Raw genomic sequence first — 18,049 nt, forward strand, 5'->3', positions numbered from 1 at the left:
AGACGGGTGTTTTCTTCTCCCCATTTGGTCTGATATGAAACAGATTTTCTTTCAGGTAAGGAAGAAAAGGTTGTTTCAAATTAAATAAAATGCTTTGTTCTCAGATTACCTAAATCCTCTATAAACACTGGGCAATCTTCACGTGAAAAATCAGAATCTTTTATTTAGAAAATACTGAAATTGATATTTTGACATTACTAAAACCAATTTCCTTTTTCTGTTTTGTTTTGTTTTTTAACTTTGGCCATAATCGTTAGTTCAGTTTGACCCAAATTAACAAGTTCTTTGGTTTATGTATCTTTAGAAAATCTACATTTTGGTGTAGAATTATTAACTATCTGAAGTTACAAGAGCAGTCTCCACAGACGTAGCTGGAGTTGCTGCTATGGTGCAGTCCTGTTGCCTCAACAGCAGCCAGTTGCAAAGTGCAATTAAAACTAAATAGTGAAGGAGACAAGATAAGCCATAAGGAGTAGAAAGGATGTGCATGGAAATGGGGATAGTCTATTGATTAGGAACTCTGACTGCACAATCAGCAGTTTTCCCATCCCTGTTTAATATGATCATAAATTAGGCTGCATCCAGATAATGTGAATTCACTATCTGAAAAAGAGGCCAAGGTAAAATACTGAAGTTCTTTTGGGAAGGTGCAGACAGATGATGATAATTCAGTAAAGAGACATAACACTGAATTTAGTTAAGAAAGATGGAATATATAAATTGAGGGCAGATGTGGGTATCTTAGCTGTCAAAAAATTACAATGCACTCTTCACAAACACAGGGTTACCCACCAGTCACAAACACAACGAGAAAGGGAGAACACAGGACAAACATTTAATAAAGGGCAGAAATTGAAGTGTAAATCCTCATAGCTCTACCATGTTACTCAGAGAAATGGTAAGAGAGAAACTTTGGAGTAAAAAAATTACTCTGATGGTAGACTGGAAGACTAAATCTAAACCTCTGTTTCTAAAAATTATCCATCCATTTCGGGATATTGAAATCTTCCCATTTGTCTAGGACTAAACCACATTTTTCCTAACTATATTTCAAGAAACAACCATCCACCTTTACTAGGACAATCATCCTCTATCACTGACCACCCCTACCTCTTTTCCTTTTACAGCTCTCCCATTTCACATCTAGTCAGATATAAATTGAAGGTGCATTGGCCCAAGGAAAACTCACGTCTAGTGGGTTCATGACTAAAATAACAAGAGAGAGATACTAGATTCTATTAATCTTTAAGGGTCACTTCTGCATTTTATGTAGCTCTAGGATAAAACCTACAAAAGTCACCATGGAAGCCCTGTGAAGCACTGCCACATGCACTTTTTGCAAGGTGTCTACCTCTCTGACTGATCATAAAGCAATACTGGATGATCACCTGTGCTACAACAGCTAGAAAACCCCTTGCAAGAACACTGAACTTAGGTCCTGAGACCTAAGACTAAGTTCAGATTTCCTAGAAATCCTACACAGACTTGGGGCAATCAGAGCCACAGCTCTTTTTCAAAAGATGGTCACTTTGAGCATCAACAGGGGTGCCCACTGCACACTTTTAGCAAACGATGCAGCACACATTGTTATTGGGCTTGGGTGCCCTTGTCTGCAGTATAGATGGGGCTTTATGAAGGATACACAGGCAATGAAGCTGGAAAATCCTGAATCTCTGACCAGATGCTTCTCACAGAAAATCTTCACCCAATATTTGAAGACACCAAACACAAACAAGTGCTGTAATCAAACACTCCAACCAGAATTGTAATTCTTCCCTGGTAAGGGAAGACTTGATCAGCTGGTATGCTTTAGGCAACCAATTTTTTAAATCTTATTTTATTTTTAATAAAGGAAATCCAGCATATTTAAGAACAGCAAATTTACTAATTAAGTTGTTAATCTTTTTTCTATTTTTAACTTAAAAAAAAAAGCCAAACAAAACCAGAAGGAGAGATAAGTCTGTGCTTATGCACAGTGGTGCAGGTTAATTAAGAAATCATGCAGAAAGAAAAAATTAAAAAAAACAGCTACAAAGTAGAAAAGAACATTCTTTCTAGCATGGGAATGAAAGCTAATGAGCCCTCACTGATGCAAACAGGATCAAATTCTGTTGATACCATACAACTGCAACACGTCTCCATCCAAAAGGCAAGCCAATCTCAAGTTAGCTGGTTAACCAGTAGTGCCAAGTACTACTGTCTGTCCCTAAAACAGACACAGCAGAAGCACATCTAAACTGGATGCAGCAGCATTTGTCACACTGTGTGGTCTGGTATCTTTAAAATGTCACTTTTAGAAATACTACTTTTAGAACTCAAATGAAAGTAGTCGATTTGAACATAAGTCATTACTATCTTCAGTTTCAATTCTTGCTTCATTATCACGCTCGCTCACAGGCAGCATAGTCTTCAGGACAAGCCCATGTCTTTTCTAAAATGTACATCAATACCAGTCTGTGAAGAAACTAGTGTTTAAAAAGGGTTTAAATGAAGGCTGTCAAACCTGATGGAGCAGCATGGGAACAGAAGAGAAAGATACAGCTAGATGTGCTCGTGCTGGGAAGGGAGAAGAAATGGAAGGTGAAAAGGAGGAGGACAGGAATCAAAAATGATGTTATGGCATACAGGAACCATGAAATATCGCTATGGGAAAGGCAAAGAAAATTATAGGCTAATAGCAGTCTTGGAAGATCCAGCAGCAAAGCAAGCCAAGGGATTCTGTACCTCAGCTAATGAAGCAACTGAAAATGCCTTGAAATTCAGCTTGCGCATGGATTGCTCATGGTAGCTCAAAAAGCTCTAATTTGTTGTTTTCCTTTTTAAAAGAAAACATCCAACCCTCTTCAATTCCAATAATCCCATCCCTAGAAAATCACTCTATTTTCTAAATTGATTTATGTTCAGTATAAACAAATTTTGTGTGCCCCTATCTTCAGAACTCAGCTGCACTTTGTCCTTGTTGCAGGCACTTTGTATTTTCATGAAGAAATGGAACAGAGAAAAAAAGTATTTTTATGCTCATAGAATGGTTTGTGTTGGAAGGGACCTCAAAAATCATTCATTTCCAACCCCCCTGCCATGGGCAGGGACACTTCCACTAGACCAGTTTGCTCAAAGCCCCATCCAACCTGGCCTTGAACACTTCCAGTGATAGGGCATCCACAACTGCTATGGGCAATTTATGCCAATGACTCACCAGCAAAGAATTTCTTCCTAATATCTAATCTAAATCTACCCACCAGCTTAAGGTCATTCCCCCTTGTCCTATAACTGCATGCCCTTGTAACAAGTCCCTCTCCAGCTTTCTTGTAGCCCTCATCAGGTACTGCAAGCTACTGTAAGGTCTCCTCAGAACCTTCTCTTCTCCAGGTTGAACAGTCCCAGCTCCCTCAGCCTGTCTTTACAGGAGAGACGTTCCTGCCCCCTGAGCAAGTCCCTCTGGACTTGCTCCAACAGGTTCACGTTTTTCTTATGTTGGGGGCTCCAGAGCTTGATGCAGCGCTCCAGGTGGGGTCTCACCAGAGTGGAGTAGAGGAGCAGAATCATCTCCCTCAACCTGCTGGTCACATCTCTTTTGATGCAGCCCAGGGCACCATTTGCCTGGGCTCCAAGTGCACGTTGCCATGTCATGCTGAGCTTCTCATCCACTACCATCCTTTCTGGCAGGGCTGTTCTCAATCCATTCTCCACCCAACCTGTACTTGTTCTTGGGATTGTCCCAACCCAGATGAAGGACTTTACACTTGGTCTTGTTGACCTTCATGACATTTGTGCAGACCCACCTATCAAGCCTGTCAAGGTTCCTCTGGAAGGCAACTCCAGCATGCTGACTGCACCACTCATGACAAACTTGCTGAGGGTACCCTTGATCCCATTGTCCTTGTCATCAACAAAGATTAAAACAAAGATTAATACTGACCCCTGAGGAATGCCACTCTCGTCACTGGTCTCCTCTCAGACACTGAGCCACTGACTGCAACTGTGTGCACCATCCAGCCAATCACTTATCCATCAAGTGGTCCATCTGTCAAATCCATGTCTCTCCAATTTAAAGACAAGGATGTCGTGATGGACAGTGCAAAATGCCTTGCACGAGTTCAGGCAGATGACACCAATTGGTCTTTCCTCACCCACCACTGCCATAACCCTGTTGTAGGAGGCCACCAAACTCGTCAAGCACAAGATTTGCCCTTACTGAACCTATGTTGGCTGTCACCAATCACTTCCTTAGTTTCCATGTACCTTAGTGTGGTTTCCAGGAGGATCTGCTCCATGACCTTGCCATACTCTGAGGTGACACTGACTAGCATGTAGTTCCCTGGTTCTTCCTTATTTTCCTCTTTCAAAATGGGGATTATTTTTCCCCCCTTCTAGTCAGTGGGAACTTCATCAGACTGCCACAACCTCTCAAATATGATGGATAGTTGTTTGGCCACTTCCTTGGCCAGTTCCCTCAGGACTGGATGTATCTTGTCAGGTCCCATGGACTTGTGCACCTTATTCAGTCTTAAATAGTCTCAAACTTTCACTCTCTCAGTCCTTAGAATCATAGAATCACAGAATCAACCAGCTTGGAAAAGACCTCTGAGATCATCGAGTCCAACCCTGACCCAACACTGTTGTGATTACTAGACCATGGCACTAAGTGCCACATCCAGTTTCGTCTTAAAAACTTCCAGGGATGGTGAATCCACCACCTCCCTGGGCAGCCCACTCCAATGCCTGATTACCCTCTCTGTAAAGAATTTCTTCCCAATATCCAACCTAAACCTCCCCTGGCAGAACTTAAAACAATACCCTCTTGTCCTACTGCTGGTTGCCTGGGAGAAGAGACCAACCCCCACCTGGTTACAACCTCCTTTCACGGAGTTGTAGAGAGTGATGAGGTCTGCCCTGAGCCTCCTCTTCTCCAGGCTGAACAACCCCAGCTCCCTCAGCCTCTCCTCACAGGACCTGTGCTCGAGTCCCTTCACCAGTCTTGTTGCTCTTGTCTGGATCTGCTCCAGCACCTCAATATCCTTCCTAAACTGAGGGGCCCAGAACTGGACACAGCACTCCAGGTGTGGTCTCACTTCTGTGACTTGGGCAGTGTGCCTGGAGCCCCTCAGCCTCTCCAGAGAGATCCAACATTTTCCCTAATCTTGTTTTTATAACTGACATACCTGCAGAAGGTTTCCTTGTTGCCTACTGACATCCCCAGACAGATTTAGCTCCATCAAGGCTTTGGCTTTCCTAACCCAATCCCTGGCTACTCAGATAATTTTTCTGTATTTCTCCCAGGCTACCTGCCCCTGCTTCCACACCCTGTAGGCTTCTTTTTGTGTTTCAGCCTGTCCAGGAGCTCCTTGTTCAACACACAGGCCTCCTGGTGTGTTTGTCTGACTTCCTCTTTGTTGGCATGCCTCACTCCTGAGCTTGGAAGAGGTAAATTCATGCTCATCATTTAGGTAAAAAACAAAAGAGGCAAAAGAACACCCCAAACTTATTTTTTCCTTTGTGCTGCATAGGTTTTGAACACAAAGTAAGACACAGTCCTCCCCAGTTTCCACCTCGTCATTTTAGCAACCCTTTACCAAACACTGCAAAATTAGAAAACAAGGGGTATATGGGGGAAATAAGAATATCTGAAAGATCACAGGACATATTTCATTCACTGTCCCCCTTTCCCTCAAGAATTTATCACCTCTCAGAGATGTGTCTAACTTAGAAACAATGAATGGCACTGACTTCCAGGGACATCATTCATTCATAGCACATTAGCACATAGGTGTTTTTTTCTAACAGCTCCTGCTACACATAATTGTTTTTAGCAATATATACTTTCATTTTTACCTTGAATTCTAAATTATTTCCAATAAATGATCTGAAGGGTTATATTTCACCTGTGGATTTTGAAAAAATTACTTCTGTTTTTTTAAAAAATCAAGTGAATAGCTGGACTGCAATTCAAAATGGCAACAATAACAGAAAACTTCACCCTAACCACTAATAATTACTAAAGGAAATGGTTTATGTGTTTCTTACTAGTGAAACACATCTTCCTGTCCCATTCCACACCCAAAAATGAAGAATTTTCTACTTTTAAACAGATAAATCAGAACTGTTATTTATGTAATAGGCATTCTGGTTTCATATTTGCTTTTGCTTACATCTCTGGATTTGCTGCCTTTTGTTTAATAATATAAACACACAGAGCAACTGTTAAGAGATAACATGCAGATTTATAAGTTACCATTAATCAGTAGTCCTACTCAATAAGAAAGGGACTGCGTGTCTGAAAAACCTGTTGTCTTTAAAAATGAATAATATTAGTAACACAATAGTCTTCATTGCATCGTATTTGCATAAAATGAAATACAGGCCTGATCAAGGCAACTCTGTCTTCATATGAGTTGCCCTCATTTAAGTGACCAGCATCATTTGCATAAGTAATATCCTGTAGTTTGCATTTTAAGTTAAGGCATCTCGATTTGGTTGTTTGGTTGATTGTACAATTGATAACTGCTACACCCTTTGGTTCATGCCTGCTGGAACACTTCTGCTAAATTTATAAGCTTCATATTGCTTTAATAACAACTTGTCATCAAAAGAACACAGACAACCTTTTCCTCAGTAAATGTTTTACTCCATCACTTGAGGATAGATTTGGGAGTCACTTTACTTCGTAGCTTTTGTCAAAGCCTTTTTTTTCCCCCCTCAAACAATAATTCAGTGAAAACAAATGAAAACAAGAAACAAAACTACTATTTCATGCCTTGATAACTCTATTTTTCCACTTCCACTAATAACTTGAATTTGTGCTTTTAAACTCGCTCAGGAAATGCCATCATCATAAACTGTACATTGCTCAGGACTCTTTTAACTACTTAATTAGCTACTGAAACACTGCAAAGAAGCTGATGTTACATCAGAAGAGAAGCAAAATGAGCCAAACTCCAGGCGTTCCCCCACCCCCTTCATGAGGAGTGTTTGTGTAAGCCCTTACCTGCTGGGTAACGTTCGATAACGGGCCAGTTGTCCACCTGTAACGTGGCATTGCCACCACTTCTTGTGAAGCGAACTACGTGGTATTTCCCATCATTAATGATTGCGTTCATCTCTTCAATAGCGATGTCATCAGTTCCAACATTAAATTTAACTCCAATTTTTCCTTGGTGCTGCATATTAAAGAAAAAAAAAAAAAAGGAAGAAGAAAGAGAAGAACTAATTAAGACTTGTTTTAGCAAGAAATCGAGACAGTGTGTCATACAGGGAAAGATTTCTAACAACATCTTCCCTCCTCAGATGTAACTTCTGAAGACTTGCATGCGGCAGTGACAAGCCTTCTGACAGCTTAGTAGGTCTGTGACGTCTTTTTGATGGATAATTGATATTCCAAAGGAGTTATTTCACCAAATTGAGCTCTCTTCTTTTCCAAGAGATTCAGGCCAAGATGAGGAGGGGGGGAAGGAGGAGGAAAGCTCAAGGTTTCCTTCTTTGTCCTCTCCCTCAGCTCCAAGAGGATAAAACACAGTTTTTCCTTTTAGATTTTCAAAACAGAAAGCCTTGCGGTGTCACTTGGAAGAGATACAAGAATTTTCTGACTATAAAAGCCAGGGCCCAGCCCTGCTTCTCCTTTTTCCGAACAACCTCATTCATACTCCAATTCTTCACAAATGGTAACAAAGGAGGAAACTTTTTTTCTAATGGAAAGATTTTTGGCATCACATTTTAGTAATTGTGAATCATTAAGCCAAGAACAGACTGACTGACTAAAAAGGACTTTTCTGTTCAAAGTCAGAGAGCAGTGAGAGGTATTTGCTTACACAGGGATGGTGTATTGTTCCCACTAAGGGCAGAGGCTTATTGTTTTGCTGGATTTGCCTATAAACTCCTGTGCCTGAGTGCACACAGGGCTAAGGGGACTTCCCACACACAGTCATACCTGAGACCAAGGCTGTAGATTTTCCAGATGATTGTGATATTGGCATGTTTTCATTTTTATTGATTTTTAATTACTAAAGCGTTCACTCTAATGAGACATTTACATTTTAATAAAGTCTTTGATGTCTATTAAAATTTAACTTAAAGGTTTTGTGATATTTTTTTCTCGTATAAAATCAATTCTATTCCTCAATAAAGGTATTTATTATCTTAGGAGAAAAAAAGAAAACCACTGCACAGTATGAGATTAGGGACTTGTGCATAATAAGTGGCAATTCTATCTGAAATTTCATGTCCTTGGTAGTGGTACATCTTTCTTAAAGGTTTTTACACTACCAGATGAAACACAATTAAATGTTCACCTCTCCAGCATAGCTCTTATGTCTGTTCCCTCTTCCTCTTACTACCCTAGCACAACTCCCTGTAGAAAGTGTATTCTGCAGTTCATCTCTGGAAGTCCCTCAAGCAAAGAATTCAAGACTTATTCCACCGTATGTTATTTTCTTTTTAAATACCTGACTTTGTTTTCCAATAGCGCTTGTATAATGCAGTTGCACAGTTGAGTAGTTGCTGAACACCTTTGGAGTTCCTCAACATTTTGGCATTGCGCTTTCACCTCTTCAGCTATGAGATTGTTTAAAATCAATAAAATGACCATTCCCTGATGAGATTTGCTCAATTGATTAAACCATGTTCTAAACATTCCCATTGCTTCCTTGTGGATTGTTTTAAAATCTCTCTACTGGCTGGTCCTACTTTTCCATGCTTATAGGGTGTCAGTAGGGGACCCACTTCATCCAATACATGGTCATCTTTTGCCTCTCATATGAGTTGCATGGCAATTTCCCAGTTTTCTTGGGAAAGTAACTGTAGCTCTTCCTTATTTTAAATGTGTCAACTATAACTTAGAAAAGATTTCACCCATTTTCTCCCATGGATGCAGTAGCTTATTTGTTTCACATATTTCATTCATATGCTTACTCTCTTTACACAGAAACATATACAAAGAAATATAAAATTGTCCTGGATTTAAAACAATCTCCTCTTTTACTAATTTATGAAATGCAGAAAACCAGCATGTAATGATAATGGCATATACACCTTTTCACAGTACTTTCAAGAAATCAAAGGCTTTGAGGATTAAAAAAGCTGACTAATTTTACAGTGATCCATAATTACACTATTCAGAACCTACACTTTATGTACTTGCTTTCCTATTTGCTATATATATGTTTATACTTATATTATTTTAGATTATAAAATAAAATAAAATAAAATAAAAACACAAGGAAAAAACCACAATAGACCTGGAATAGACCAGGTGCAGGTAAAAAGAAGTGTCATATAAGGCAAATATATCAGCAGCATTTCCAAAATTAGAGTATGTGGTGCTGCAATGGTTACCATGTTACCATTTGCAAATGGCCACAAATTGACAAATGAAATGAATACTTTACAGATTTGAAGGCAGACCTTTAGCCTTCCTTTATAGATATATACTTGTGGGTGAAAAAAAGCAAGTTTCCCTGACTTCCCTACATTTGTACAGAATTACTGTGTACAGATACCAAGCATGCAGCTGCAATAGCAAATGTCACCTTAATAGATGATAACTTACTATAATGATTTCTTTGGCTTTATTTCTAGCATATTTGTGTAGCTGAGGCCATGAAAACCTCCATTTTTAAAGGATATGCTTCATTGTTTCCACACTTCTTCAGTGGTCAACTGTGTAATGCCCCCCCCCCCCCCATAAAACAAGGAAGCAAATCTGTGTTTCAAATTGAAGAGTTCCTGATTATTACATCTGTATTTAAGTTTGACTTCTGGACATAACGTTAGACATGACATGAATTACCACCTCATTGTGTACAGCCCTTTTGAACCACAAAACAAAATATGATGCAAGTCTTGACAGTACATGGGCCCAAGCAGATGATGCCACTACCACAGAGCAGCAAGTCACCAGGTATCAGCTGAGCTTGGATAAGCACCTCTGTATGTAGACAGTGGGTTTTCTAAGCCCTTGCATAATCATGCAGCAGTTTGACTCACTGCACTCCTCCTTCATTGAAAGATAACATTAGTTTTCATTTGTCTTTGTCACGCTATTTCCATGTATCTTTGGTTAAGACCATGTGCACATTCAGTTATTGCAGATCAGCTGACACGCAGTAACCTGGCGAGATAACGTGATGTCAGCCCTCAGCCTTGTTATGTTTAATCTAACGGGCCTGTAACCCGCTAGAAAAAACTAGTTTTTGTTTTTCCTCTTTTTGGAGCTATATGGTAGTGCAGAAAGGAAAGAAACTGATAAAACTGAAGCCTACTAAATTACTGCTTTCACTTTGCCAGCCTCAGTGGCATAGTGCAGTAGTAGAATTTTTCCTTTATCACTTTTTCATTCAAAATAATCTTAAAAGTCATTTTTCCAATCAGAAACAGCCTCAGACAAATGCTGAATGAGACATTCCCTCTTCAGCACCCTGATGATGGGCACAATGGAAAGTCTGTTCATCATTAAGTACTGCAATAAATCAACATTACTACTGAATGTTACCATCCCTGCCAGCGACCCAAAATAGTACAGACTCATATTCCTAGGAAGTTATGTTTTCCCACAAGCAAAGATGATAATTTTAGAGCTCCCCGGTAAAAATCAGCTCTGTACACTGGGATTGGAGAAGCCCACTGTGCTGTTCATGGTTCTCAGCCTATTTTCTTTTTCTCAGCCTCACCTGGTTGTGAGAGAACATAGCAGTGAAATCAATTCCTTTTCCTATTCTGCCTTTATCTATTTTAAACTGGTAAGGCCACAATAACAAAGTGGAGACATGTAGGAGGTGGGAGAGTCTTCAATATTACTTCCAACAAAGACCAAAGGAGAAGAGGGAAGCATTTCAGAAGAAGAGGGAAGCATTTCAGAAGAAGAGGGAAGCATTTCAAGGAGTGGCTTAAACACTGTTCTGTTTCTCTGAAAATTATTTTGAACTGCAAAATCAAATTTATATTATGAATAATGCTACAACCACCTTATTACCACTGCTGCTCCCTGGGACAATGCAGCACAGAGCCTCTGATTAATCTATCGACAAACTACGTGACACTCTGAGCCCCAGTCAGCAGCTCTTCAGAAATAGCTCTTGGTTTGGAGGTCCTTCAGCCTTGTATCTCTCCTGTTTCTGAAGCCAGCATACCTCTTTCTACAGTAATTACACAGGCAGGTAAGTCAATTTGGTGTTGCTCCCCTCTACATTACTGCAACATGCAACGTAGGCTTTGTCTACAGTCTAAATTCTGCTGTCCAGGCACTTGCAGGAGTCCAAACTCACAGGTTGAGGATAAATATGTTAATGGTTTCAAAGCAGTTGGATAAAACCATGAGATTTACATGTTTAGTTCCAATTCTAGACTCCTAATGAACTCTGAAATTCTGGAAGCTTTGATTGCTCAGATAGGATGGGATGTATATGCATGTGTGTGTACATACCATTCACTTCAAAACATTTTGTCTTCAAAAGCACTGGCAGCTACAACTGTAATCTAGCAACTCCAGTGGAGTACTTTCAAGCCTGTTTTATGAATTGTGTACTCTGAATACTTAAAAGACTTATGATGAAGCACCAAGAATGCTGATGAACCTAAGAACCAAGCAAGAGAGGTGAAATGTGAATCAAGCCAGCAGCTGACATTGCAATTTGTTCCCTGTTGGACTCTAGTTCAGCGCTACCAATCTGCCAACTCCAAATGCAATAAAATCAATGCTAGTATAAAAATAAATAAATAAATAAATAAATATATATACACACACACACACACAGAGAATTGATATTTCCTATAGCATCAGCAAGGTTTTACTGCTCTCTGTAGTAATAACTCTGGAATCAGTCAAACATGAGTGTGTGCAAATTTGGCACAACAGTAGTTTTAGAAGAGACTACAGACAACCTAAGCTCATAATACTTACAACCTTTAAACACTTCCAAGGAAAAGTAATAATACTGTGACTCCCATAGGTGAACAAAGAGAGAAGAAAAAATTCAAGCATGCCAGCTTGCATCTTATAGTGCCAGTCCCTGAGGCACCGCTTTCTGGTGAATGCGATAACAAAGTCTTAGAACTAACTGAAGGTTTACTTTTATTTTATTAAAGTGTAAGTTTCTTGAGTTTTATTGAGAAGAGTGAGATCATTTTCACTCAAATGTAATCAAAGGCTAATATTCTATATTATAGAAATCTATGCAAAATAATTAAAATAATTTCTGGTTTTCTGAGTCCTGTAAGGGAATACATATTTAAAAATAGTATTACTTCTTCAGAAAGTGAGGGGAGGGATACATAATAGACAGAAGATACATTTGAACTCCAAGACTAATGGAATAACTACATATATTTTAGTCTAATAATCCATCATTATTTCTTATTACCATCTAGTATCTTTCAGAGGAAATGCTTCCTGGAAAAGGCACAGAAAATATAAATAATCTGAGAAGAGTTCTTGGAATGAATACATCTTTTTTTTATATATATTCCACTCAAAGGACTTAACTTTCTGAATACTGAGTTTTATTTTTTTTTTTGTTATTGCTTTTCTCTATGAGAAGTGATAAAATTGCCAACCTAATTTTTACCAATATTAGTAAATTTTTTTTTCCTTTTTAGTCAACTGCAAGATGACACACCACTGGAACAGGCGTTCTCCTGTCATCCCTCATCTTGAGTATTTACAGTCGTGTTTTGTGCCCTTTCATGAATTCAGAAAGGCAACCATTTTCTGGGATGGATTATAGCTTTCAGCATATCAGTGCTTGACATACTGCAGAAAATGTAGGAGGTGCTTGAAACCTCTATCAGAGTGCTAGCAAGCAAAGTTATCAGTCATAGGTAGGCACTTCAAGCAAGGAAGCAAAGATTTCTGCTGATATCTGTTAGGATGCATCCACTTGGTATTCAGTCTTTTGGTACCTGACAAGTGTGAAACAATTTGGTTTCTCTTTCTTTTCCCAAAGACTGTAATGGGTTGTTAGTGTGGAAAAGGAAAGAAAAGAAAACAGAACAAAAGAAAACCCCCAAACAAACCAAACTTTCCCCTTTCCTGGTTTCCTGGTGAGGACAATAAGCTATTCCCAGGGTTCCTTCTTGCCAGTTCTCATCATTTATTTGCAACATTTATTTTCACAATATTTGCTTATTTCTTAAATGCACATCTTTGTAGATCTTCGGTTATAAGAAAAACACTGGTTTTCATTTTAAAGCCAAGTTACTTGTTTTGATAAATGTACAGAAAAGCTTAAAACCCAAAGCCTTTCAAGATACTGTGTTGGCAGACTAATAGAAAGAACTGGAAATCATGTTAAATCCCATGATTTTAAACCAAATGCTTGATTCTTTTTCAGCTGGAGGTGTGATACTCAGTGCAAGTGACACTGATTTCATTACTCTCATATCAAATCTGAGCAACGTGCAGCAAAGTTGACTTCTTCTCAATCCAGTTTCCTAACAATGCTTCTCCTTTGTTGTTGGACCTGCTTCCATAAAGGTTTGTTCTCCTTTACTTGATTCTTAGCCTCCTGGTACCCAAGACAGCGGGACTGGAAGGATGAACTGACAATCCTTACTTCAGAAATGCTCTATAAGACTGTATCTGCAGCTGACTGGTCTTTTTGAGCCCCCAGCACACAGTATGCTTTTATTCAGAAAACTTTTTCATGACCTGAAGGACATCATCACTTGACTTAAATGGTGGCTGGAACCCAAACACGACCCTTGGATTCCCACGAGAAGAGCGGTCAGATCTGTGGTACCCATTTGCACACACCAATTGAAAATGGAATTCTGGCAACAAAATGCTGCCTAACACTATGCTTTGCCACTATTCAGATTATTCACAGAAGAAAAATGTCTGCAGAGCCAGAAGTGTTACTGGTATTTCCTGCAGCACCTGTGTATGCCCACCTAAGCACAGACACATCTTTTTCACCTACACCAAGAACCCTCCAGAGGCACTTAAAAAACAGATCTATAATCACAGATATGTACCAACAACTCCTTTTTTCTCCCCTAATTTTGGGATCCTCAATTAATTGTTTCAGGACTTCTTTAAAAGAGAAACTGTGGGAGAGTTTGCAACGTAGTTCACCCTCCCATTTTACTCTGTAAGACCCTTTAATAAACTTTACATGACCCCAATATCATGCCATTAAGTTATCTAGGTTTTCTAAATCAATACAGAAATAATAAAAATTCATTGTTCACCAGATGCCCCTGGTTGACATATAAAAAATAGCACTGTCACTGTAACAACATTATGTATGCAAATATATACAGATGCTACCAGAGATACTGCACTCTTAAATGTTGCTCTATAAAAATTAAGCAGCTTCTAGTCTTAAACTATTGACCCTTGAAAGAGGTAAGTGAAATATGGGCTCAGCATCACACTAATTTACAACTGAGGAGTATCTAGAAAAAGAGCCACCTAAATGGCTCACTAAGTGGAAGTAGTAACATGTGACATAACAATTTTTTATGTCCCAAATGCTACCTATGTGACCACAGGACAAAAATCCTGGAAAGAAGATATCATGAGAGCAATCAATTACTGATCCAGCATTTCAGGGCAGGAAACAACTACTCTTTACTACTGTGAAATAATGATTTGTATCACTTTCTGCTTTAAAATAAGTCAGCTCACAGTCAGCTTTAAAGTGTTGTTATAGCAATTCAATTTATACATAAAGCTCAGCAAGCAGAAAATATAGAAATATTTATAAATCTAAAATTCTGACACTTCAGCTCTCAGTCTGCAGTTTTCCTCTTTAGTTTAAACATTGTAATTTTCATTGCTATATATCATGGACATATTTTTTCAGGTTACTCTGAAGATGAATTCCTCAGACAATACAGTTACCTTAACAACCAGCCCCCCAAAATGCAATAGTTATGAAAGACATATGGTGTAGAGCCCTCAGTAGCAGCATACCGAATCTTATTATCCACTCAGTATCATTACTGAAGCACACAAAATTATTTTTTTCTCAGAAAATATGCAGTAAAGTAGTCAGTCCTTAACATGGTATTTCTGTCAAAATAGCATGTTTCACAGAAATATCTTCACCTTGCTAGTGTCTCACCAAGGGGTCCCAGCTGTGGTGAAATGCTATGGATGAAGAGACTCTGTTATACCAAACAGAGCATAATTTGAAGGAAAAGCAAGTCTTAACTACAGTCCGTGGCTCTCCTCTGCATGCTTATTTTCCATGTGGGCAGACACCTTGAGTAACTGAAATATAGTATGTCCAGCCTGAGGAACAGCAGAGTCATTGGAAGCTCCTGCTACTCACAAATGGCAAACATTTTTCCTTCCCACACACACATCAACACATTTCCAAATGAGTACAGTGAGATTGAAAAATTAGGCTTGCTTTCCACCCTTCTATAGTTTTTTTTTATACAGAGATTATTAAAATAGTGTTCCTGGAATTCAGTAGTCATCCAAAGGTGTAAACCAAATGAATAGCACCTTGATATTAGTACAATCTAATCCACAATGGAAGTTGTCCTGGCTTAAGGGCATTGATTTCTGTGCTTAGAAAAGTTTTACAGAACTCTTCTGATAATTTATGGGTCTGAAACAAATCCAAAGTCAGAGTCAGTAGGGACCAGAAGCAAAGAATCAGCAAATTCTCAAGCAGACATTCATGCTAAATGATTAATAGACATATGATCAACACACATGCTCATGAAAACACCAGTAATTAATTTTTGAGAATCTGGGTCAAAGGATTTTTCATATTAAAAACCTATAGGGAATCATTAAAAACCAAGATTGGCATTAGACATGCAACTCCTATTGAGCTTTAATGAAAAATGAACACCTGCCTGCCATTCACACCTCTGATAAACTTCCCTTTAATATTAACCAGAGTCTTGAATATTTCCAGATGCCTACCACAAACACTGGTAAAAAGTACTTTTTAAAGACTGTTTAAATGCAGACTTTGCATTTCTTTATTGTACTGATTACCTGTATGCAAATTTATTTCCAAAATTGTTTTCTAACCGTTTTTCTCTTGCTCTGGGGTCACCAATCAGACATAACCTGTTCCTAATTCATCTTGGCTGCTACGGACTCATTATTGAAAGGGATTTACATGAAAGAAAACTGAAAGGAAAAACATAAAGTCCAATCCAAAAATTTAAAGGCTGGGCATCTGACTAGTGGACCTAGATGAATATTTTTTGCCTCCTATCTGTAAAAAAGATATTCTCGCTTCAGAAACTTGTCTATGTGAAACAATTTATAAGTGCAAAGTAGTTTAGCAGAAGTAAAACAAACAAAAAAACTCAAACTCACACAAGAATTGACCACTGCTGTATGACACAAATATAAAACTGAAGTGAAAAGACCTCACACAAGGAAAAATAACTATGCTATCACCAGCCAGCAGAGCTACAGCATGCCAAAGGTTGGACTTGAGCTCCCTGTAGAAAGTCAAGTCCTGGTTGTTTTCCGATTTTCAGAGCAGTCCTGCCATTTCTGTTGCCAGCTTTCTTTCTCTTATCATGAAGTGTAGAGTCATTCTATGGCAAGCTTTAATATCATGTATATTTTCCTCAATGGTTGTAGTTTCCTTTCTCTTACCTTTCTTCATCTTGAAGATCTTTCAGAATCAAAACCAAGCTGACAGTTTCCCAGTGTGCTTTGCTATGCAGAGTGGAGTAGCCTATTATCAATGCTACAACAGAGGATCTCACTCCTTTTGATCACTTAATGCTACAGAGCATGTAAAAATTCTTACACAGAATACATGTAGCACATGAAGTGATCAAACAGCGTTCCTTGACTGGACTGTGAAATCCCTTGGATAGCTGGATAGGGAATGCAAAATCTGATAGCTACCTCTACATTCTCTACTACTGTTGCTAACAACCCCTAAGGGTTGAAAGACTTTTTTTGGCATCTTAAAAACAAAACAAAACACCACCCTGTGGAAGAGAAGCACCACAAATGAAAGGGCTGTGTACAAGAAATCATTAGTGTTTGCGAACAGTTCATAGAAGGAAGAAATCTGGAGTGGAGAAAGCGTTGCAAAATAGCAAAAGCCCCTTCAACAGTATGCTCTTCAAAATACAAGTTACTTAATTGTATTTAAGAAGAAATCTGCCAGTTAATTGAAAAGTCTAACCTCAAGAAAATCAGAAAAATCAAGACAGAATTTAACCCATATCAAGGGAGCTTTGTATATAACAAGAGTTCAGTGCTGTCAGGCTCTGAATACCTCTTCGAAGCACAGAACAGTCATCAATGTTGTGGTTTTACTGGAATGATTAGTATCAGGCTTGAATGATGTCCAAATATATTTGTGTTCATGAATACAATGGTGTTTTAAAAAATCCCTGACAGGATATAAATACTTGCTTTACAACATGTAATGCAACAGCTATTGAAAGCAAAAATTGCAAAAAATGCATCATTATCTTCAAACAGCACAAAGGAAAGGAGCAGTTTCATTCTTTTAGTTACAAATTCTTCACTTCTTATGTGCTTCACAGTAGACTTTTACTACTGTTGGAAATTGTCACTTTGCAAATCAGGTGTGTTAGGCAGCCAACAATCAACTTTTTAGGGCATCATTCTAACATCACTGGTAGTGTGCTCCTGATTTCTGCCTTGGTGCATCTGCTTTCTTCTGTTCATGTTTTTATTATACCCAGCAGATATTTACCTCTGAAAGTTAAAAGTCAGAAGTAATTCCACTGAAGTCAGGGCCACTTTAGAAATAGTAGCATGTTAAAACCAGGGAACCTCTAATGAGAGTTACTTGTCACCTTTTCAGAGCTTCTGCCTTTTACTGCTGTTCTCACATATTTCAGCGTGGAAGAGATGTGATGGTTAAATATTTGAAAGACAGCTGATGTGGACTGTGTGCAAGATCAAGGTTTTCCTAGAAAAAGCTTAGTAGAAACCAGACATATAACTGTTCATTTTCATACGTCTACAGATTTACTGTTAGTGAGGGACTATTTGAAAAAGAAAAAAATATGTGAAAGCTTTGCTTCTATTTGGTTAGATAAGCTTTTGCAAATACATCAGGGTGGCAGGGAAGAGCATGGGTACCTCTGG

At 38.7% G+C, this 18,049-nt stretch overlaps 1 protein-coding gene across 23 annotated transcripts in view; it reads right to left on the reverse strand.

Annotated features, from left to right (window-relative positions):
* Nucleotides 1-18,049, reverse strand: part of NRXN1 (neurexin 1) — a 699,771-nt gene that overhangs the window by 119,045 nt on the left and 562,677 nt on the right. For all 23 annotated transcript variants that reach the window (XM_051783684.1, XM_051783683.1, XM_051783658.1 and 20 more), the window contains one exon: nucleotides 6,986-7,157. In XM_051783684.1, coding sequence (XP_051639644.1) covers nucleotides 6,986-7,157 — 172 coding nt within the window. The remainder of the gene's footprint in view (nucleotides 1-6,985; nucleotides 7,158-18,049) is intronic.

Source organism: Manacus candei, unplaced genomic scaffold, assembly GCF_025592945.1.
Source record: "Manacus candei isolate 608988 ecotype Guabito, Panama unplaced genomic scaffold, ASM2559294v1 h1tg000017l, whole genome shotgun sequence".
Taxonomy (NCBI): Eukaryota; Metazoa; Chordata; class Aves; order Passeriformes; family Pipridae; genus Manacus; species Manacus candei.